This window comes from Chenopodium album, chromosome 10, assembly GCF_948465745.1.
Source record: "Chenopodium album chromosome 10, dcCheAlbu1.1, whole genome shotgun sequence".
Taxonomy (NCBI): Eukaryota; Viridiplantae; Streptophyta; class Magnoliopsida; order Caryophyllales; family Amaranthaceae; genus Chenopodium; species Chenopodium album.
The window spans coordinates 50,396,455-50,421,088 of NC_137843.1; the positions used below are offsets into that span (position 1 = coordinate 50,396,455).

General features: G+C 33.7%; 2 protein-coding genes across 4 annotated transcripts; one reads left to right on the forward strand and one right to left on the reverse strand.

Annotated features, from left to right (window-relative positions):
- Positions 1 to 1,418: 1,418 nt before the first annotated feature.
- LOC145564044 (uncharacterized) lies at positions 1,419 to 19,939 on the reverse strand. Of its 3 annotated transcripts, none has more exons than XM_081624400.1 (11): positions 19,802 to 19,939; positions 19,380 to 19,707; positions 18,015 to 18,092; positions 17,382 to 17,914; positions 15,910 to 16,524; positions 15,645 to 15,802; positions 11,015 to 11,226; positions 10,799 to 10,932; positions 10,409 to 10,716; positions 10,200 to 10,303; positions 1,419 to 2,130 (listed from the first exon to the last, which is right to left on the reverse strand). In XM_081624400.1, exons 2-11 carry the CDS (start codon positions 19,684 to 19,686, stop codon positions 2,060 to 2,062), a joined length of 2,520 nt encoding a protein of 839 aa, XP_081480526.1. In that variant the 5' UTR covers positions 19,687 to 19,707; positions 19,802 to 19,939; the 3' UTR covers positions 1,419 to 2,059. The 3 variants fall into 3 exon arrangements, with proteins under 3 accessions (XP_081480526.1, XP_081480525.1, XP_081480527.1); XM_081624399.1 differs by having other exon boundaries at positions 19,380 to 19,720; XM_081624401.1 differs by having other exon boundaries at positions 19,380 to 19,702; positions 19,802 to 19,910.
- Positions 19,940 to 22,475: 2,536 nt separating this feature from the next.
- LOC145565331 (protein ANTAGONIST OF LIKE HETEROCHROMATIN PROTEIN 1-like) lies at positions 22,476 to 23,811 on the forward strand. The gene is made up of 3 exons (XM_081625372.1): positions 22,476 to 22,913; positions 23,033 to 23,264; positions 23,342 to 23,811. Exons 1-3 carry the CDS (start codon positions 22,476 to 22,478, stop codon positions 23,809 to 23,811), a joined length of 1,140 nt encoding a protein of 379 aa, XP_081481498.1.
- The last annotated feature ends 823 nt before the right edge of the window (positions 23,812 to 24,634 follow it).

Sequence of the window (24,634 nt, forward strand, 5' to 3'; positions counted from 1 at the left end):
GTATGGAAAATTTAAAAATTTATTTGGTTGATATTTGGAACTATTATTGTTGTTGTCTGTGTAATATAGTTATATAAGCTTACTTTATTCTATTTATGGTTCATTATTGGACTAGAAAGTAAACAAGAACAAGAGTTTGGACATATTTGCTCAATGTCTGCAAATGAGAAAAAAAATTGCTCTTCTTCAACAAATTAGCCAAAAAATAATAATTCAACCTTATATACTTAAGCATAATTTCAATAAAAAGAGAAAAAAAAATCCGAAATTTATAACTCAAATTGTTCATTTAACTAAATCTCAACATAACTTTTGTATACACCCGTTTTTCAGTAATTTACTGTACATCGGGTGCACTTTTGTCAAATTTAGTGTCACTTTTGTCAAATTTATCAATAAAGCATAAATAACTTTTATATATGTCGAGTAACTTTTGTGCGTTTTAGTGTAACTTTTGCGTATTTTATTGTCACTTTATAACGGATGTTCAGTAATTTACTGAACATCCGTTTTATTTAAAAGTTTGGAAAACTTTTGTATACACCCGGTTTTCAGTAATTTACTGTACATCGGTACACTTTTGTCAGATTTAGTGTTACTTTTGTCAAATTTAGTATCACTTTTGTCAAATTTATCAATGAAGCATAAATAACTCTTATATATGTCAAGGTAACTTTTGTGCATTTTAGTGTAACTTTTGCACATTTTACTGTCACTTATAACGGATGTTCAGTAATTTACTGAACATCCGTTTTATTTAAAAGTTTGTGAAGTTTATTAACCGCGAAAAAAGAGAAAAAGAATACAGGAGAAAGAAGTGCATATAAATAAATCAAATTGTTCATTTCAAGAAAAATGAGAAGAAAAAAAAAATTGTGCATATGGGCTGAAAATATATTTACTCATTTCTTAAAAGAAAGTACTAATTATGTGCACAAGGTAATCAGTAGTTAATGGTTGAGGTCGACCTCAGGCATTGTTGGTTCACCCTTTGGGATAATTTGAATTTGGGTTCAATATTAGTTAGTGTGGTTCCAAACCCCCTCCCAATTGTTATTGCGGAGAATCGAACACATACTTTATCTACCAAGTACAGTCTCAATTACCATTGAACTAACAACAAGTTGATGCATATATGAAGATCAAAATCTTTAGTTGATCTCTCCATTCTTTTTCACTGTGGACAAATTTACAAGACCTACAAGCCAGAGGAATTTTTTCTGAACAACCAAGTTATAATGTTGGATAAGGTCCTACTACAGTATAAAAGACTAACAGAGGCAAAGGAATATTCTCTTACACTTTGGGAATCTCTCAAAGTACTTTCTCAACTCCTACCTATAAAATTAAAAAAAAAAAAAAAAAAAAAAAAACGGACGTACCCTTCATTTGATAATTTTAATACCTTTTCCAGTTATAAAGAAGAATATCCAATTATACACTACAGCAAAAAAAATGCCCCCTTACTAACGTAATGTCCGTTTTTAGCAACTTCCAAAACATCGTTGTTCTAATAAGGGAGGGCGAAACTTAGTACTTAGAAAAATGAGTCTGATGTATTTAGAGAGTGAAATAAACTGCATCAATTTATCTAGTTGTTCTAACAAGAACGCCGTGAATTGCATCGTTGATACAATGTGCCAGTCTCTTGAAAATTTAGTGACAAAAAAGCGAGAAAGCAGCAGGAAGTACAGTGATTGCCGCACAAAGAATTTAGATTGTCTCAGAAAACTCACCATTCCAGTAACATCTGCAATTTAACGAAACAAATCAGGACTTGATATTTTACAAAGCATCTACATAAAGCAGCAAAATCTATACCAGAGGGATTAACAGATGCCATATCTCCATCATGCTGATGGTTGCCTGAGAAACAAACTCAAGACACTAATATAGTATCTACTTGAGGTAGAAACAGAAGCACCTCAAATATACGTCTTACATCGACATAAATAAAAAGCCGGTGATGTATAACTGGAGGGAAACACCCCCCTTGATTTCAAGTTCTTCATTAAAGAGATCATACAAATACAAAGAATGTGAGTGAGCAGACTCTGGCTTAAATGATTCCAGTAGCTATGCTAGAAGTTGAGTTGATCTTCAGTGCATTCTCAGGGATATACGTTACATCTGTTTGCAAAGAGCAAATTCGAATAAAATTTAGGATGTATCCAGCTAGAATAGCTTTTCTTATAATTGCACACACACAGACAAACATAAACTGAAAGGAGGGATCTGTTTTACATGATACTAATTGCTAATAAATTTTTTTCAGACAAATCCTAGTGTAATAAATTAGAAAACAATGCTTTTCAATCTTTGTAGAGGTCCATAACCTGGTATCAGGAAAAAAAAAAAAAAAAAAAAAAAGCTCCATAACCTTATATGAGTACTTTGTATAACCATATTAATAATAATTAAAAAAAAAAAAAAGCCCACAAACTGCAAGTTCTAATTGCGTATACAGATATCTTACACTCAAAACAAAGTAAAACAATTGTGTAAAATCAGATAAACGTGACATATAGATGCAGGTTGTCTTATATAACCAATCACCAAAAAAACTGTAACCTGAATTTTTTTTATGCATATACAGATAAATTACATTCAAAATTAAGTCACTAGTAAGTGCAAATCAGATAAACATGATAAATTGATAGCTTACCAGGAAAAAAAAGGGGGTAAAAACCTCCAAAACAAGGCTGGATCGACTAAATTGTCAATTTACCAAAGACGTGGTACTAACTGACAACCTCACCAACCCGAAGATGAAACAAGGTTACTAAAAAGATGATGCACATCAAACTCTGTTTCATGATGGATGGAGGGAATTTCCACCCATGTTAAAATTAGTCTCCATTTCCTTTCTACTCCTAATAACTAAGAAAAGAAGGGACTGTTAACAAGAAATTTTTAAAATGCCCAACAATTGGACCATGATAATCCATGAACAGAAAAAACAAGGAACCTACTTTCTGCAAATCTCCATAAACAAGCCATCAATGGATAAGGCAGAATACAAATAGTTCAATCATATAAGTATAACATTTGACTAGAATATTGTTCACTCTCTTACATAAAAACTTGGTTTTAAAAAGCGCGCCTCGCTCCCAAGCTCCGGGAAATGGGCTTTAGCTACTAGGTGAGGCTCAGTCACCTGCGGAAGGCGTGCGCCTCAAAGCGCCTTTGGTAAGGCGCACCTTTGCGCCTCAAGGAAAATAACTAAGATTTAAGTTATAAATTGAAGAATGATGGACATTTTTTCAAGTTCAGACTACCTTTTTTTTTTTCAAGTTCAGACAACCTTAGCTTTACATATATCATTATTTAATTTATTATGAATCTTTTTAATTTGTATTAAGTACAATCAAAGTAAACAATAATTTGAAATAAATATATAGATACATGCGCCTTGCATACAAAAGGCGAGCGCCTTCGCCTAGGCCGCAAGGACCATTTGCGCCTTGGTGCGCCTTTTAAAACTAAGCATACAAATCCCACTTCTACTCTGGAGCACTTTAACAATTGCACACCTGCTCCTTTAGAACGATACTAGGCTAAAATCCCTTGCAATGCACGGTTGTTAAATATTTTTGACAATAATATTACAAAATATAAGGTATATAAAATATATTCAGCATTATTTTATTTAGCTATATATAGTTTACTTAAAGATTTTGCAAAATAAATAAATAAATAAATAAATAAATAAATAAGAGATAAGTGAAAAAGGCAGGAAATTTTCACCAAAGTAATGACAAGTGTTATGGAAGGATTTGCTTTTAGTATAGGTTAATAGATTCATATTTTTTTAAATAGTAATTGTTCATTAATTTGAAACAATGAAAGCAAGCCATACTTGTATGGCTTGTTTGGATAAGATTTGAGGAAGGAAAGGGATAAAAGGTAGGGGGGAGGGGAGGGAGGATTCTCCTATTTGGATAACAAAGAAGACGAGGGAAGGGGGATACAGCAAAAGGATTGCAGGGTCTTCAAATTCTATTGATCATCTTCCTTGGCTCCCTTGATCTGATTCATACAATCCATTATCTCTTCTTTCCACTAGTCATATCTTTTCATTGGATGTTCTCTGCTTCTCTCTTACCTAACTCCAGCCAGGAATGCCTATGATCAACATCTTCCCAAACTGTATCTTGGCTAACTATGGAGGATCCTGCTCAGGGATGGATTCCAAAACCGAATTGAGCTACTAAGCTAGAGCGAGCCCCTCCCCCCGCCCCTATTGTCAACAGATGTGGTTCTTTGACAATTGACCTGCTCTAGTGCAGCTTCTTTTGATTGACTAACTTCTGGGCTAATCAACAATCTCTCTTATGCAACTAGGTTGTTCCCCAATTATCAGCCTATCCTATCGAGTCTGGAAAAGAAGCAGTGCTGATGCACTTTTTTTTATCAAATTAATTCATATTCTTCTTTAACTTGAAAACAAGCCTAAACACAAGGTTTTGGTCTAACATTGAGATGCTGCCTTAGGAAGAGAAATCCAGAACAAGCAAAAATTCCGAAAATGCAAACTTGTCCAATTTGAGATCCTAGCTACAAGCAAAAATAGACTTGCAGCCTGAATTCCCCCTGTTTGGATAGCTAAGAAGATGAGGGATGAGTTGTTCTGATCTTGGAAGAGAAGGGTAATAATATGAAAAATTGAGATTATGAGGGAACTTCGTCCTAGTTTGTCCCTAGTATAGGGTGAAGTCCTATCCAACATCAATCAGCAACTAAGTTGACTCAGTTCCATTGAATCACCATGTAACGATTTTACTACCAATAATCACAATAAGCTAAAGTATTTAAACATGAAAATCAGATTGAGGGAATGCAGGAGGCTTTTTGATTGATGAACAAGGAAGTTTCTTACAAACTGGCTTGAGGCTACCTATCTCCCAAGGTAACTTTAGATCACTACTATCACAATTCATTCACTACACAAAAGCTACCTAAGCCTTACCCTTTTTATATGTACACATCCTCACAGCAAAAGCTTTCAAAAAGATCCTTCCTACCCTTGCCAGCCTTTGTCTTCAATCATCTGAAATTGCAGCTCCACTATCTCTTCTTCCCACCGTGGCTGAGCATTTTGACTCGTTGCACACCATTGACCAGTTCGATATATCTAGAAAATGTCACTCTCTCCTGATCATGTGTATTTATTTGTTTTCACGGTCTATCATTGTAACCCTTGTAATGATAGTAATGGCTTTTCAATTGTTATTATGATCTACACAGATGAGAGAGGGAGAGGAGGAATAGAGAGAAAATTGGATCATCCAAAGTGGAGGTCTTGCTAATATGCTAGATGATGAGTCAGTCAAGGGTGAAGAAGAGAGTTTTTCAACAAGGGTAAAATTGTTGATTCCTTTTTATATAGTTTTGTGTCCCATTTTACTGCCAAACGCTTTCCTATTTTGGAGAGATTAGTTTATTCAAGAATGAAGGTAAAAATCCTCTCCAATTCCCTCCCCTCCATTCCCCTCTCCACTTTGCTCATTGAAAAATTCTTCCCTCCCTTTCCCTCCCAAGTCCCAATCCAAGTATCCAAACAAACTGTTAGTGTTATAAAACAGATTAAATAGCTTTCCAACTGTGTTGAAATTTCCAAACAGATGACAGTAGAGGAGCATTGTAAGAATAAGCCAACAAGTGAGCTTGACCTCTTCCCACAAAAATCAACCCTGAAGCAAAATTTAGTTTATTTATATGAGTAACTTTATCATGCTAAAGCAGAATTTTGCCTTACTTTTCACCACAAACTTCAGAATGAATAACAGCCAAGTTTTTTGGAATGACCTGGCCTTCAACAAAGGCATGGCCAAGTCCAGAGATATTCCAAAGCAATGAAAGTGTAAGTTCAATTCAAAACGGAAGGCCAAGGGAAAGCCAATAAGGCAAGAGAGTGACATTCAGGATAGCTGCAGCAGGATTCTAAAAGAAATAGAAGTAATTTCAAATTATCGACAAGCTCAAACTCCTATCCATGGGGAAAAAACACAGGAGTGATATCAGAAGAACAACAATCTCTTCTATGCTCCCATTGAATGGCCAATAATAACACAAAACAGCTTAGAAATTTGGAGAGACAAAATTGAACTTTATCAAAATTTGATAAGCATACAAGCATCAAGCTTATATTGCCCAGTTCAACTTAAGCTTAACTAGAGGTTTGGACATGTTGAGTTGAGCTTGCACAAGTGGATTGAAAAACCTTGATTTATATCTACATCAAATGAACTAAATGGAAATCAATCCGTCAAATATACATCTATTGTTAACCCTATAAGATCAATGCTTGGAAGAGCTGATTTATCAATTTGAATCACAAGATTTTTTGATAAACATTCCAATATGATTTTGCTACGTCAAAGATAAGTTTCTAAAAAAGTCAATTTTCCTATCTAGTCAACACCAGAAATGAGCCAAATGAATTTTATCCCACAAAGCAGAATTCCAACAAATGAGAGATATTGAAAACTGAACATAAGCAACATCCCTTGAACCAAACAAAACAACCAAACATTACTAAGGTTTACAAGCCTTCTTAGTTGAGATGATCAACAGATTATGTAGAACACCTAAAAATTTAAATTATGTCATAAGCTTCTCCCACCCTCTTCACCATGTTGGGGAAAATAGACATAAGAAAAACAAAAAAGAGATAATAAGTTGATCTATACTCTCTTTCAAAGATGACTATCATCACCCCCACCACCTTTAGAGATCTTTCAATCACAAGACCTCAAAACATAACTCAGTTTTGTCATTAGAAGGAATATTAAACAAGACAAAGACACACAACTAAACTTGGTAAAATAGAAAGGCATCTAAACTGTAGGAAACCGATAATAATGCTTGTTAATGCTGAATTCATTACTAGTTTACTATGGTCTTTTATCTTCAATAGATGTTTCTCAAAAACCTTGATTAGGGTGAGAACATTTTAACAAAATGTACTACAACAACAAAAACAAAGTCTTAGTCTCAAAAGGTCGGCTAACATGAATCATCATAAGGAACCGTTCGACAGAGAAGAAAGGACATAACAAAATAACCAGTTGAAAATGTTTGAAAAAAGGTTTTTAAAGTGAGAGAAATAAAGAGCATCCAAGTAAAATTTAAGAGAGTTTTAAAAGTGTACCAAGAATAAAATTTAAGAAAGTTTTAAGGAGTGGTAAAACGTGTGAGTAAAAAACATAATGATTGAAAAAATTTATCATAGGAAATCAATAAGGCATGGGTTCTTAGAAGAAAGTTGTAACTTACTAGGTAATAGCATATAACACTGACCTTTTAATCTGTCTAGCATGACTGTCGTGAGACTAAGCTAATCTATTCAAAATCATGAAATATATATATATATATATATATATATATATATATATATATATATATATATATATATATATATATATATATATATATATATATATATATATATAATCATTGATGTCATTATGTTGCTATTTTGTGGATTTCTATAGAGCATCCACACAAATATGGAAAGACGCAATGCTTTGAAAATGATCCTATTCCTTCATCCCTAAAAGAGATGCCACAACTTCCATGAGGACATGAGGAGCACCTTAACATTGCGAGGAAGACCAAGTGCTGAAACTCCATATTAAGAGACATTCCTTTAAACACCATTGATCACATAACTCTCCAAATACCCTTAATACTCCCTTTACTTTCTCATTTTCTACTTCTCAAAGCCGAAAAAAAAAAAAAAAAAAAAAAAAGAAGTGATATTCACATTTCCCAAAAGCCACCCATTCTCTTTAGATGTTCTTTTCTTTTAAATGAAAGCCTTAGTCTCAAATTGGGATCGGTTTACACAAATCGTCATAAAGAACTGTAAGATATAGAAAAGGGGACATAGCAAGGTAATCAATTGACAGAGTTTGAAAATAGGTGTGTAAAGTGAGAAAAAAAAATGAGCATCCAAGTAAAAGTCGAGTGAGTTTGAAGATAACCAAGAATAAAATTCAAGAAAGTCTTAAAGCAGTGGTAAAAACATACGAGTAAAAAACATAAAAGTTTGAGAAAAACTTTAGCAAAGGAAATTTTGCATATGGAATTTTCCATTTTTCAAGAATTTTGAGGAAACACCTAGCTCATAGAATCCCCCTCCCCAAACCCCTTTTTTTTATGCCTAACGAATGTAACTTTATAGAAATTCTTCTTGTTTGCAGAAATATATGAAACTATGTTACTCGAACTCTTCATTTAAACAAAAAAAAGTGCAAGAATTTCAACAAAAAAAAGTGCAAGAATGTAATGTGGGCATAGACACTAACATTGTGTTTGGATAGAGAAAGGGAAAGGAAGAGAAAGGGTAGAGTAAAATGATGAGTTTTCCTTCCCAATCTATCCATTATTGGAAAGATTAACTTCTTGCAATTTAATCCCTCTATTTCTCTCCCCTCCGATTCCCTTCTTTTCTCATTTGTTATCCAAATGAAAGATTATCCATCCCTACATTTCCCTTCCTTTCCTTTACCTCCATTTCCTTCAATCCAAACAAAGTGTAAAGCACATTATTTGGGGTCAAATCAAACAAACCTCGACAAATAGCACATTTTGCCTCTCATACACATTTGAGCACAAGGGGCTTAGTCACATGCATCTGAAAGCATAAAAGGTCCTAAAAAAACAGAAAATTCTAGATGGTGACCTCTAATTTTGCATATTCCAAATGGTGAATTTTTTTTTCCCTGAATTTTCATGGTGACCCTACAATTTTGATTAATATGTATCCATGACCTTACCTCGTAAAGTCTGATAAAAATCATTTCTTGAATCCTTCCTCTCCACCAACCCAAGTATCACTATCCATCACGCCAACACAACTTCAACAAACCTTGCAACCACAAAACCCGTCAATTCTTGATATTGATGTGTGTGATTGTATCATCAAGAGTCCACCATAGCAGAGGAAGAGGGTTGAAAGAAGAAGACGAAGTTGGTGGGGTGCAAGTATAGGAAGGATATCCTAAGGAGGTTCAAGGATGATAATAAAGAGAGATAGATAGTGAAGGGAGGTGGAGGTGATGCAGGAGGAGAGTAAAATAGATTTGAAGAGGGTAGAGGAAGGGGTTTTAATAGGGAAGGTGGGTTGGGTGACTGGCATGGCATAGATGAGGAAGGGGTGGTAATTCATGGACAATTGAGATGATTTCTTTTTTTTAAAAATAAAGAATTTAGCCATCTAAAAGTTTGCAGGTCACCATCTAGATTTTTCAAACAAAACAATTATTTAGCAGAATCTTTGATGGAATAAATTATTTAAGATCATGATTAATGTTAAACAAAAACACAAGGTCGCCATGGTATTGAAAGATAGATTTCAACCATTTGGAACTAGCAAAACTAAATTGGAGGTCTCCATTTTGGATTTTAAAAGTGTATATCAAGATGGATACAACAAGATCCTATTTAACTACTACCCCTGTTCTTTTATGTTCTCCTCACTTACTATAGATTAGCAATTTAAGAATTTGAAAAAGAATACGAGTGGGAGTAAGATAAAGTAAGAGAGAAAATGTTAAAAAGTGGGTTTGTATTAAAAAAAAAAAAGGCAAAGATAGAGTATGGAATGGTGTAATTATTGTGGATATTGAAGGAGTAACATGGTTACAGGGGTATGCTATAAATAGAATGAAGCAAAATCAGTTGAACATAAAAGAACGACCTAAAATGGAAAGTAAGTAAAAAAAGAACAAAGGAGGGAGTATATTTTTTTCCCTTTGTATAAATCATATTATCACCAAAAATGGTCAAATGAAATATATGTTACAATTGAAAAAGAGCTGTCAGTTGGTCCCATGGTGCTCATCCAAGTTAAAAATTAGCAATGCAAAACTTAAAACCTACACTCTTAATCCCCAGGAGCAAAAAATGCAGGCATTTGTGGGTTTGAAAGAGAGGGAGAGAGAGGCCCAGTCATATAAATGCAGCACCATAATTACAGGATCAAGTCTCTCTTGACAGTTCATGCAACATTGAGAAATTACACAAAGTTAAAGTTACAAAGAATTCCAAATGAACCAAAGATACAAGGTATGCAATATAAAGGGAGCACCACACAGCAGAAGCTTGCAATCTGGCAGAAATTATAGAGTGGCCAAGAAGATTTATAGTCACAGAGAGGACTTCAATTTTAATTATATAAATATAAAGATTACCTTTCTCCTTAACATAAATCTGCAAAGTGTCAAGTGTAATTATGCCATCAGTCAATGGAAGCAGCTCAAGCTTGATCTTGGCAGTGGATTGAGAAGGAACACATCTGATAAGACCACCATACACCAAGGTCAAAGCCAAACACTTACATTACAGCTTAATAAGGTAATCAAAATCAGGATAAAAACCATAAAAGCAGTTTAATATGTACCCTAACGGAACTCGACTATGCAACCATAAGTGAGTACAGCTCAGAGCAGTTGTTGGAATGACATCAGAAACTGGAACGCCTTGCTGATCAGAAGAGAGAGACTGTGCACCACTTTGTTTGTTATTCTCCGTAGAACGAGTTACTGTGCTTAATCTTTGAGTTGTAGAAATTCCCCTAAATGGGCTAGCTGGTGTTGATGGTGTAGAATTTAGTGACAGTACTGAAGGTGGAGGTGCAACGGATGCTGGAGCAAGTATAGTCAACATAAGATTTTCAGATGTAAGGTTTGATGCCTGAAGGGTCAACGCCTGAAATGTTTTAAATCATCAGCCAATGCAATTCTTACTCGAATATAACAAAGATAATTTATAGTTGGTGTCGACAAAAGACCTGAACCGGCAGCTGAGAGACTTTTCCAGTAAAATCAAGAGTCTGATTTGATATTTCAGATGCAACTGATATCATAAAGTCCCTTGAGATGCGTGGTCGCCAATCAGTGGGCTTCTTGAAAAATAGTCTTGATTCTATAGAAATTACACAAACTAACTAAAAGAACCATTAACAGAAGTAATCAAATTGGACAAGTTTAAGAGTTACAAGGATTACCAGAGTAGTTACAACGACATGATACCAGTATGGCATACTTGTGAGAAGTAGATGTATTCATTGTTTCTTCAACAGCTACGGGAGGTAGCCGCATACTTGTTGCTTTGCTTCCAGATTTTGAATGCAACTTAGTAAGTTTATCATCAGGTACCTTAGATTTCTTTAAAACTGAAATTGCTGGCTTGAGAATAAAAGAGTGTTCTTCACCTCTCCTGCAAAGAGATGGTTTTCCAAACATAAATTTGCTAACAATAAAATTGGCATAGCCATATCAAAAATATCTATTTTCAAGAAGGTAATATCTATTTTGGCAAAATTTTGGTGTTCCTTTTTATTGTAAAATCTTTTTTAAAACTGCACAACCTAATGCAAATGCATAATTTTTTTTTTAAAGAGTTGTTATTACTAAGCTACTGAAATTTTCAAAATCCAAGTGAAAAAAATGGTAAACCAACATAATCATTCACAACATTTTTATTATTATTATTATTATTATTATTATTATTATTATTCTTTTTAATAAAAATTCACATTAATTAAACAATAAGGCACAAAATTACAATATAACTTTTCTTTTTCCTTTGTTTAATGTTGGTACACAAAGTGTAGGGGGAATATTTGAAATCAAATAAGTTACTCAACTTAAAATTTTGGGCAGGGCCAGGTCGGATTTGACACACTTTTTTCAGGTTGGTTTGTTTCTAAATTTGGGATCCTAGTTTAAGACGAAAACTGTTATAGGGTTGATTTTGGATCTGATCAAAATTTGCCGGGGGTAACTTGTTGAAAGGAAGGAGAGAAAATATGAGCGTCTCAAAGTAAAGGCTGAGATGCTGTTAAAATATTTACATTAAAGGAGAAAAAAAAACCCTTACGTTCACAGCTAGATGCATGTCAGAATATATCATGTGTCAACCAGGGAAAAACAAAACACCTTTGTTTCCCTGGGTCTGCTACACAAATAGTCAGCTTATATAGAATAGACAGAGCACAAGGAGAGGGCATGTTCAAGCTATTTATAGCTTGAAAACAGCTAGTGCAGATACTCTAAACCAGCCCTTCCTGTGGCCCCTGCTTTGATGATAACGAAAAAGATTTACAAGTCAAACTTATGGGCCACAAAATTTATGCACCTCTGAAAATGATTACTGATTTGAAAGAGTGTAAAGATTTATTATTCTTTAGCTTTGAGAAGATCATTGACTTAATTAAAGAACTAAAGAAAGTTTCATTGTATCCTTATGTCCACCACATGCCTACAATGACTCACACACGTCAATTTCAATAATTAAACATCCCTAGATCCACTAATTATCCCCAAAACCCATCTAATAAATCTCCCTCATCTTTGTAACCCCTGTTTTTCCTCTCTATTTAACATTTTCCATCAATTCTACCATTCAACTAAAAAAAGAAAAAAAATTAAAAATATGAAGCTTCTTCAACTAATAAATATAATTAACCTCGTCCTGGCTCTTGTTAGGAAAGAGGGTGGTGTAGTATTTGATTAATGTGGAACAAGTCAATGAAAAATAGGAAAGAGAAAAAACATTAGAAAATGAACAACAAAGACACAAGGATTTATGTGGTTTGGTCAAATTAGACAGTTGGGGATTCAAGAGCTTTTTCACTACAATGGAGAAAAACAATGAGAATATACTAGGAGCCCTAATTTTAATGGCTCTCTAGGGTGTGATCTAATTGATCACAAGGACACAAGGATTTATGTGGTTTGGTCAAATTAGACAGTTGGGTATTCAAGAGCTTCTTCACTATAATGGAGAAAAACAACGAGAATATACAAGGAGCCCTAATTTTAATGGCTCTCAAGGGTGTAATCTAATTGATCACCTAAAGGGTCCTTTTATAACATAAGAAAACCCTAATAAAACCCTTAAGTACTCCCAAGTGTAACTCAAATAACCATAATAGATGAAATATGGTTTTAGTAAACATTCCATAAAACACGTCATGCTTAAATCAGAGTATCAGACTAAAAAACACCTCACTCGACAAGGAGCAAGTCCGTGCCCCTTCCAAAAGGCCAAGGCTCAAAAACTGAAGTTTCTGACCACGCGCCCCTCAGGTTGAGCACCAGCAAATTCCAGCTTTGTCAATTCTTCGTAAAACAGCCATAACTATCTAATAGGAATTAGGCATATGACCAGTCATTGGAATGCTCTTGAAACAAGCTATTACATTCAACATGAATCACCTCAAGATCACTTATAGATTTAGAGATACGTGCATTCAAAGTCAGCCCTACCAGATTTCAAGTCACAAATAACACCTCCATTCTTAAAGGTTCAACTCACTTTTACTAATTTTGACAACCCCATATTACTAACTTATCCCCTTTACCCTGCAATATTTCCCCCTTTCCACTTAATCTTTTACCTAGACCCACCCAATTTTAAACTCCATCTCTCATACTTTATTCAATTTTTTCGTACATTCACTCACTTTTTCCAAACAGTCAAAGACACAAGAGTCTACAATAATCGTGTCGAACTTTAGGAAACGTAGGGAATACATAAAATTATGCATGTCTTCTCACAAACTAGTGATGGTAGCAAGGTCCTTTATCAAATAAAAATAGCTACATCTGCCAAAATTTTAACCTAAACCAACATACTATTGACCATAACAAACAAACAAAAAAAAAGGGAGATCACGATAAAGAGAGGGTTACAATTGTAGGGAGGAAAGCCATGGTGACTTGGTGAAGGAGATGAGAGAAGAACCGGTGATCAGAGAGTACCTGAGTTGGAAATTGGGAGATGGAAGAGAGAGAGAGAGAGAGAGTAGGTGGTTACAGTGGCAAGACTGTGGGAGGGAGAAATAGGTAGTGCATTTAACTTGGGTTACTCGGACAAATTTTCAACAAATTTTCCAAAATCAAACAAACCTCTTGCCTATTTCCGGGCTAAGGTAACATATATGCACCTTCTAGTTACCCAGAGTGTATGTGTAGCCTCATTAAAGGCACTACAGCAAGAAAGGCCAGAAACAATAGTCCTTTGAATTTGAAATTCCAGCATAACGTTAATGCAGAGAGAAATAAGATAAGAAACCAAAATAATGTAAATCTAAACAACCACACCGGGATGTGAGTTGGGGCACATCACGATGGGTCCACTTCCAAGGCCCACTCACACAAGCAGGAGAGCAATTTTTTAAACGGGTAAAGTTGTCACATAAACCGGCTCCACAAGACAGAACAGCCACACAAGGTGCTTATTAAAGGATAGTGTTCTACCCATAGCCCTATACTACAACACTTGAATACATTTTTTATACATTTTTTTTAGGAAAAATTGGTAAAAATGATCCCAACTTTCACGTATTCTGTTTAAATAATCCCAAGTATGGATTTTTTTTTAAAAAATCCAAACTTTAGGGTGTATTCGCTTTCTTTGGTCCCTAACCGGTTACTAACCTGTTATAAAAGTTTTTGGGACACGTGGCATCACGTAATTAGTTAAATGTTTTTTTTTTTTAAAAGTTTAAGATAAAAATATTAAAGAAAATTGAAAAAAAAAATTATAAAATTATAAAAAAAAAAAAAAAAAAAAAAAAAAAAAAAAAAACTGTCCAGCACCTCCACCCGTGAACCACCTTCCCCACCACCACCATGGCGGCCAAATTCCTCTTCCCCACCCACGCGCCGGCCTCCCTTGCGTCGGTCAGCTCCCCTTTACACGCAAAACAGGGCATTAACATTTTTATTTTCCAATTCGGAGCTTATTTTGGATCCATAAAGAGCCCAAATGACCGCCAAAACCTTAACTGAACAATTTACATAGTTAAAAAAACGATATGAAAATTGTTATATTTCTCGACACAAAACAGGACATCTATGTTATTTATTTGCCAATTCTGAGCTTAAATTGATCTCATAAAACATAAAAATGACCATCAAAACCTTACTCGATCAATTTTCACGGTTAAAAAATAACGACGTGCTAATTGAGATATTTTTTGATGCATAAAACGAGCTACTTACGTTTTTATTTTTTTTGCCAATTCCAAGCTTAATTTGAACCCATAAAAAGGGTCAATGACCCCCAAAACTTTACCCGAACAATTATCGTCACGAAAATCGAGATACAATGTTATTTTTATTAATTAAAATAAATTATTAAAATTAACCAATCATATAGTGACACGTGTCATGATATAAATCCTAATGACTAACGAAGTTAACGGCCGTTAGTCATTAATGGCATTCGGTGAAATTTTTTTAACACTCGGTGGCATTTGGTGAATTTGTTAAAACATCATGGTATTTAGTGAATTTTTAAAAAACTCAGTGGTATTTGGTGAAATTGCCGTTTTTTTTTAACATTTCAACCAATCATGTGGTGACACGTGTCACCTAAACTTAAAAAAAATTATCTCTTTAATAGGTTACCGTACCAGGGACCATTTTGAGCGAATGATTCCAAAAGTTTGGATTATTTAAAAATAATCCAAAGTTGGAATTATTTAAAGCGAATACGAGAAAGTAAGGATTATTTTTACCAATTTTCCCTTTCTTTTATCTCAATACCCCACCCCGCAAATTAAGAGACACTGTGAATCTATTCCCTAAACAGCCAAAATTTAAAAAGCTTCAAAGGATAAGAACCTCAGGGCCAAATTTGGAAGACTATGATAATTTCCAGCTTCAATACATGCAATTGGAACAGACAAAGGTGGACCTGCTTCATTTGATGCCTCCTCCAAGATAATGGTTATAGCATCTATGTATACAACAATATCTGGAACATGTGCTGGACATATATTCTGCAAACAAAAGCAGAATTTTCAAACCACCTGTAATGACATTATGGGTGAACCCATTTATTATACACATAAAAACAAAAGCTTGACTGTTAAAATTGACAACTTACCTTTATCTGAACACAAAGCAAATCATCTGTATTGCAGTTTGCAGCAAATGAGTGGATATCAACTGGTTGAATGATTTCAAGCGGCTTTCTCCACCTTCTTCCTGGTATATATATGCCTTCCAATCCGCAACAAACAGAGAACCTTTCAGGCTCTAACGGAACTCCTCGGAAGGACAGCCGACCTTGGCATCCAGTTCTTGGACTCTTCAGGGATTTTTGAGACCCAAAACGATTCCAATCTTCTAAATCAACGTTTGGTTTCGCAGAAGCAGTAGAACCTGATGGTGATGCAGAAGGTGCAGTATTTTGTGGTAGAGATGACATAGAGTAGCTTCTAAAGTGATTAAATGAAAAAAGCTGTGAACCACTTGAAGCAGAAAAACTCGTTTTGTGGGACGAATTAAGCAAAGGTGGGGATAAAGGTCGATTTACAGGAAGCTGAGAGTTGTCCAAAGGAAGCAACCATTTTAACAATTCCCCACAGGTATTATGCTCTTCTTTAACTGGTAAATCACTGTCTAAAGTCGTAGGTATATCATTATGTTTCTCAAATTGAAGAATCTCTAGTGTAGGATCTCTCAAAGAATCAACACCAACATTCACTTGTAAAAGAACCTGCATCCTTCCAAACAAGAATGGGAATAAGAGAAAATAAGTGAGATAAGAATAAGAAAACAAAATGTCAATTTCAGATCAAACGAAGAATAAATTAAACTGTAGGCAACATAAAATCCATACAAACATAACAGAAAAGATGTAAGCACACAGAGGGAAGCATGAATAGGACGGTAATCATACCAAGACAAAAATTACCAGCACATATAGGAAACATTCAAGAAAATTCTGCCTCAAGCATAAGAATTATACAGACCAAAATAAGTCTATCTTTAGCAGCCTAAAAACACTACATAAAACTGTAAAGAAAAAGCACGACAACCGAAATAGAGGTAGAAAACTGCCTATATTTCAAGCAGCAATATTCAAGTTTAACATTTATCATAGAGCATCCTGCTGCAGCCTGAAATGTCCAGACAATTAGACTCATACAAACTCGATTGCAGGCAAAACAAAACTATAATATCGTCTAGTATCAAAAAGAAACATAGTTAAAGGATTGAAAATAGTATTATCACATGCAATAAAATTAAAAACAAAAAAATTATTACCAGAAATTTGCCCTTATATGAGAAGATTCTTTTAAAACCAAAAAACTTTCCATTTCCTCAATATTATTTACAGTCATATTATCAAAACTTTATCCATTTATACTAGAACAGCAATACTTCACCAACAAATTTACTAATTTTGTGCACACAACATCAGCCACAAACTCCACACTGTAGCCTCTATAATATCCAATAAATAGGAAATACAAATTACATAAAGGTATTGCAGCATTATTTCTGATAAATACTTTTTGAAATTAGGAATCATAATGACATGGAGATGCAATAAGATTTTTTGAAACATACCACTATATCTCCATTAGCAAGTGAACAGCACTTAATAGAATTTCTCGCCACACCACCAGAAGCCCGGGCATCAAACCTTCCACTATCAATTACTGCACTTATAGAGGTTCTTGAGCCAGCAGTTTTATTGTTATCCATACTATCAGTGTCATCTACTGTATCAGGTTCTTCTATTGTGCTTCTGTCTGACCATAGAAGCTCTCCTGCCTCAGCAATTCGCACAAAAAAATGGGATTCCTTAAATCTCTGTAGCAATGTTTGCACTTGTCTTCTATGATTCTCCATTCTAAGGTAAGACTCACTGGCGGATACATCTACTTGATGCCTATTAAAATTCTTTGCATCTACGTTATCATCAAGCTCCATTGGCTGAGTTCCAGAATGTGATTCTTGTTCTGCAACATTTCTATTTTGGACCTTGGGACCTTGTGCATAGCCATTTTTGTTCATCACAGCAGCAACTTTGAACGGGGTTATGATTTCAGTGTCCTGTTTGGATGCAGACAAGCATGCTAATATATGTACCTGTTCCCCTGCATTATCAGGTATGGGCTCACACTCAGCTTACAGAATGTGCAAACAATAAAAATGCACATTAGAATAGTACGAATCAAGATCACAAGAGGATGGTACCAGGGAAAACAAAAGAGCGGTCCAAAGAGTGAAATGATTGTATATCAGGAGCACCATCCCAATCATCAGGCAGTTTCTCTGCAGATCCGTACTAGGTATTAGAAACAACGTGGATTAAGAACAATTTACAATCTACAAACAGACCAGGAAAAGGAAGAGAGAGAAAGAGAGAGAGATGAGAGAGAGAGAGATAAAGCAACCAGATAGAACCCATCTGAATCGACTATTTGACTCGTTTAAAAAAATACATACACTATCCAGCCCATTAAGCATGGTAACAGCATGTCAAAATGTTGCAAAATCAACAAAATATAAAGCAAAAGCATAAGGGCGTATCAGAATTTGGCGAAGAAGACAAATGTACTCGTGGTGGATATGACCTTTAACATTAGTATAAAAAACTCAAAGAGATAGACTGACAAGAAATTGAAAGTCAAAATGTGGCTCTAGTTGTCAGTCAAATAAACGAAATGTAAAAACAAACCAAAACTTGGAAACAAATGAAATGTTCAGAACCTGCTATAAACTCCCATTACTCACCAAGTAGTGTACCTAAACTAGTTCTAATCTGTGTGAGCAACTGAGCACGTGACAGATAGAATGTTGTATTGAGCAACAAACAGATTCAAAAAGGCCTTTAACAGGCAATTGTTCAGCATTGCATTTCAACAAGCTAAATTACAGACCTCGTGTGACAATGGTCTATTTCCTATATGTAGTTGTCAATAAGTTTCCAACAATGGAAAGGTCTTTCCAAACCCTATTCAATGCTTTTCCAATGAAGAAGTTAACAGGGAAAAATGATCAATGATCTCGAAACAAAACTAACATAAATGTCACCTCTCCACACCCTACAGTAATGTTCTGTTCTCCTGTGACACAACTAGCTCTCGGCACAATAGGGGTTTCAATTCCCAAACTACATAACTTCTTTGTGACAACAAACTGTTGTTTCTAATTTACTCTTGTATACATACACTAGTGGTATACGCTATCTGTGCTGCATTAGGAATAGAGATAGGGAAACAAAATTCCCCAAAACATTTACCAAATGGTTATGAAACATATCAACATATTTGAAAAGTATGCAAATCAGATTTAATGTGACATCTTCACTACTAATAAACAGATTAATAATAGGCAGACATCAAGAAGAATCTATTGATTAAGGTAAATAATCCAAAGAATTGATTTCCTTAAGGTTATGGGAATTTGAACGAACGAGCAAAAAAATAAAAGAGCACGGTGCATACGAAACGAAAATTACAAACTATGATCATCGGTGGCAAATAAATCCAATGACACAAATCATCATCAAACTCAACAATTTAAACTGAAAATTAAAGGAAAGAGAAATCAACATACTATGAGGAATTGTGATCCAGCCTTCATCTTCCATAACATCAACATGCTTATCAGCAAGAGGAGCAAAATCCTTACTAGATGCAGAAGAAATCATATCAACATTATCAACAGTAAACGAATCACGATTGCTTGTACTAGAATGATCCACTGAATTCGACTTATTTTCCGCAATCAATCCTTCTAATGTCGTAACACTTTGTGACGGAGTTTTCTTCAGCCACGGCGATACCGGCGGGAGCTGATCAGTGGCGGCTGCTGGTGGTGCTGCGGCGGAGCTAGGGTTTTGTCCCCTCAGCAAAAAGTTCATTGTTCTACTTCCAGCACTGTTCTGCAATCAAATTCTATTCAAATCAAAATCAATATCAAATGAAATCATCGCCATTTTTGTTGACATTGAAGATGAATTTGGATTTTAAGCTTACCTCGATTGATCTTCGCTGAATTCTGAAGATTTTAGGGATTTAATTGCGATTAAATTGGGGAATTTGGTAAGCAATTGATTGAACTTTTTTGGTCAGTGTTTTGGTGTGAGCTTAGGGCTTGATTCGATTACATTGGATATTGATCGGAGGAGAGAGAAGGTGGAAGCCACGGTGCCGCGCCATCTATTTTGTGCCGTTGGATTCAATCAAACGGTTATTGGGCGTTGGATATGAATTAAGGAAATTTCATTTAGTAAAAATCAGTTTTAATCAGTAAAAATAATTTCAATTCAGTAAAAGTAAGTTCAGAAAAAATAATTTCAGTTCTGCAAAAATAATTTCAGTTTAAAAAAAAATAATTTCAGCAAAATTAACTAGGATTTTTTTTAAGTGGGATTTTTTTTATGTAAATTAAATTTTCCATATATAGCAAAATATTGTCATACAAATTTTTTTTATATTCTTGACATATATAATTTTTTTTTTCCATCACTTTTGTCTACACTATTATCATTAATTAGGGAATGAAGACGAAAAGCTATGTATAATTATATTGTACGAGGAATTTAATAGCATTGTACAAGCATTTTAATTATATGATACAAAGTACCATATATTTACCAAAAAATATTGTATTCACATACTCTAGCTGCAACTCCTTAAAGAAAAAACCGTTCAAAAAAATATACTCCGTATATGTTTAAAGAAAAAAAAAGATAAACATACAACGTCAAAAGAAATAAAATAAAATTATTTTATTCATATTATAACGAATAACGAAGGATCAAAGTTTTTATTAAAATAAACACTCATTTATTGAAGCATAAACATAAGGCATAATAATCTCCACTACATTAGTTTTTACTGCTTATTTCCAAGTCCACATCATTTATTTCATCATCAAATTGGGGAGTATTAAAGTCTCCAGGAAAATTTATACCCCTTGTCTTTAACCAAAGCAATTTCTGATGATTAGTAGCAAGTGCCATGAAAAATTCCCCATTGTGATCTTGAGTTAAGTACTCCAAAACATGGATATAAAAATCATCAGTGTAATCTTTCATTTGAGGAATCTCTTTAAGAGTTGCAGCAAGGAGATTGAACTTTTCTTGTACTGGATTGCTTTGTACCTTTGATGACTCAGCCTGAATAGTTGATTTCACAACCTCTAGACACTTATCAATGTCATTCATCCTCTTTTTATTAATTTTACTAGTTTCCCCCAAACTCTTACGCTTTCCTAGAATAGGTGATATTATAGACGGCTCCTTCTCATGATTTATATTGTTATCCTCGGGGTTAAGTTTAAATTTAAATGATCATCTTTCTCATCATCATTGTCTCCTGTGGGTTCTTGATCTTCATAATCAGAAAATAGTGATGCATTTTTTGCCAATGATGGGGAGATAGCCAATTTATTGGTTGCAAATGTGCCCTTGAAATAAGCATGCAACAAATCTTCATTAGCCAATGGCCTCTTCAAGAATTGTATGGGTCTTCCTTTATGTTTCTGTATAACAAAATAATTACATTAACTAAAATTACTACCATACATCATTAACATAATTTGAATAATAGATGACAAAAAACAAAGTTTAATACCTTAACAAACGCTGCCTATCTATCATCTTGTTTGATGAGAGGGCAGCCAGTCACTGCATCAAAAGCAATACCCATCCACGTCTTCAATTCATACCAAGCTATATATTTTCCTTTCAAATCTGCAAAATGATTTTGCAAGGGTTTCTCAGCAAAATTTTGTCCAGTTTGCGCATTCAAATTACGCACAAATTTTTCCCAATCTAACTTTGAGTTTCCATCTATTTTGTGTTGGAGAAGAATCTCCAAAAATTTTCTAGTATTGTCATTGGTGAATTTGGTTCTTGAACCCATGAAGTTTTGAAGGCTGGGAGCTCAACTTGGATGAACTAGAGCTATGAAAAAGAGGTTTTTATAGGCACTGTAGAGTACTATAAAGATACTTTGACATATAATTTATGATCTTTATTTTTCCAAAAAAAAAAAAATTATACAATATTGTGAAATCTTACACACACTATTCTAACCATATATATATATATATATGTACTCATTTATTTCATCATCCATATTAAGGAGCAAAATATTAACATTCCTGAATACAACTTTGTTATTTTTTGTAAATACTATTTTTCTGGTATATACTTTGTCATTCATGTAATTTTACCATATATGTATTTGTCGATGAAAACATTATATGCAAATTTTACAATATATATAACCAAGTTAAATATATATTCCCTAAAAAAAAAGTTAAATATATATGATATATACGAGATATTGGAAAAGATATGGGCAAATCAATCTCTTATCTCTTTCCTTTGCGTTCTTCGTATATATGGTAAAACAAATAATACCCTTGTATATATATGGTAAAACAAATATATATATATATACTACTTGGGTGGGACGAATTGGACAATCATAAAAATATACAATACTTTTTGTAATCATCTGCATATTGAAGGTTATATTTTTTTATTTATATGTATATTTTTTATATATATTTTATATATTATATATATATATATATATATATATATATATATATATATATATATATATATATATATTCTTATATATTTTTTGTTTAAATTTGAGATCTCACTTCTTGTTGTTGCTTTTATATTGTAGAATGGACAATGAGTTGCTTCAGAAATGCATACTGTTTTTGGTACTATATGAATTGTTGAGACTCCTCACCCCAATTCATCGCTTACCTTTAAGAATTGGGGGTGAAAGTGGATCAGCATATATAACAAGGTTGTTAACAGTTCATCCTGGTTTGTTTAAAGAGCAGCTAAGATTGGATAGAGATATGTTTGTGAGACTAGTCCAATTGATGATAGAAAAAAATTTATTATCGGACGGAAGGTTTGTAAAAGTGGCTGAACAAGTAGGAATTGGTCTATTTATTTTGGCAAGAGGGGCATCTCAACGCCAAGCTGCTGACACATTTAAGCACTCAATATCAACAATTAGCATATATTTCAGAAGGGTGTTGCGAGCATTGACAATATTGTCATGTGATTTAATACGTCCTTATCGAGATTTGGCTGAGACACCACCAGAGGTACAACAAAACTCATTATATTGGCCTTTTTTTTAAGGTTAGTATGTTATTTAATTTTTATATAAATGCATTTATAAAAGCATAGTTTAATAAAAAAAAAAAAAAAATTCGTGTGTTAGGATTGTGTTGGTGCTTTAGATGGAACTCATATTGATGCAGTTGTGTCCGATGTTGAGGGTCAACCATTTCGAGGACGTAAAGGAACTAAAACTTGGAATGTACTAGCCTCATGCTCTTTTAATAGGTTATTCACATTTGTCAATGTTAGATATCAAGGAAGTGCTCATGATATAACGGTGTGGAGAAATTGCTTAACTGATCCTAAATTTGAATTTCCACACCCTCCTCTAGGTATGTAGGTCATTCTTTAATATAATTTTCTTTTAGCAGGAAAATTTATTATAATAAATTTTTTATTTTCTTATCAGGAAAATATTATTTAGTGGATTCAGGTTACCCTAACACACTCGGTTATTTGAGTCCAATTAAAGACAAGCAAGTAAGGTATCATATGCCGGAATTACACAATGGTCCTCCACCTCAAGGAATGCTAGAACATTACAATTATCGTCATTCTTCATTGCGTACTACAATTGAAAGGTGCTTTGGCAACGTTAAGGGGCAATGGAAAATTTTGAAAAACATGCCTCAAATGTCTCAAACATATCAATTATCAATCATCATATCAACGTTTACTCTTCATAATTTTATCCGCCTGTACAAATTAGGGATACCAATTTCAGAAAGAGTTGCAAATGTTGAGCCTAGAGCGGAATACTCCATATTTGATGAAGGTAGGAAAGCTCAAATGGATACAGTACAAAATGAGATAGCAGAGGATATTTGGCAATCAGTTAGGGACATGGAGGAAGAAGATCATCATATGAATGTTGATTAATAAACTCAAATAGTCATATGCAATAAGAAGCAATCCTTGTAATAATTTATGATTATAATAAAGCTATGATTTTATTATTATTGTTAATAATAATAATAATAATAATAATATTATTATTATTATTATTATTATTATTATTATTATTAGATTATTAGCTCTATTGGTTTAGTATATTTGGTGGTAAAATTAGGCAACGAAAGGCATTTTAATTACTAAAACCTATGGCCGGCCAGTAGGATAGAAAAGATGCCTTAGACTTTTAATACGTAATACCATATACAAGTATATGTAAATATATCATATATATCAAAATAGATTATATATGCCAACTATATAAATTACAAAAATAGATTATTTTACCTAATATATCTATATATTAAATCAGTAGATATATTATGTAAATCAGTAAAAATAAGTTCAGTTCCGTAAAAATAAGTTCAGATCAGTAAAAATAAGTCCAGTTCAGTAAAAATAAGTTCAGTTCAGTAAAAATAAGTTCAATAAAAATAAGTTCAGTAAAATTCAGTTTTAATCAGTAAAATTCAGTTTTAATCAGTAAAAATAATTTCATTTCAGTAAAAATAATTTCAGTTCAGCAAAATTAAGGTGAAGAGAACGGGGCCTAAGATGATACATTTTGATTATTCAAAAAAAAAAAAATTGTCACTATTACTCGCTTTAATCCCAACTTTGCTCCATCCGCCGATATTAATCCCAATTTCCGTTTATTTCATATCACTCCCAAATGATATGCAATTGGTTAATCAGGTTAACATTTGTGAATTAGATTTTTTTTGCACATGTGTCAATATTTAATTGGTTG

Coding starts and splice junctions, on each gene's coding strand:
- LOC145564044 (XM_081624400.1), bottom strand. CDS start 19,686: ATGAACTTTTTGCTGAGGGGACAAAACCCTAGCTCCGCCGCAGCACCA. Junction 17,915..18,014: donor CCGCTCTTTTGTTTTCCCTG/GTACCATCCTCT, acceptor CTGATAATGCAG/GGGAACAGGTACATATATTA. Junction 16,525..17,381: donor TTGCTAATGGAGATATAGTG/GTATGTTTCAAA, acceptor GGAAGGATGCAG/GTTCTTTTACAAGTGAATGT.
- LOC145565331 (XM_081625372.1), top strand. CDS start 22,476: ATGGACAATGAGTTGCTTCAGAAATGCATACTGTTTTTGGTACTATAT. Junction 22,914..23,032: donor TGGCTGAGACACCACCAGAG/GTACAACAAAAC, acceptor TTCGTGTGTTAG/GATTGTGTTGGTGCTTTAGA. Junction 23,265..23,341: donor ATTTCCACACCCTCCTCTAG/GTATGTAGGTCA, acceptor TTTTCTTATCAG/GAAAATATTATTTAGTGGAT.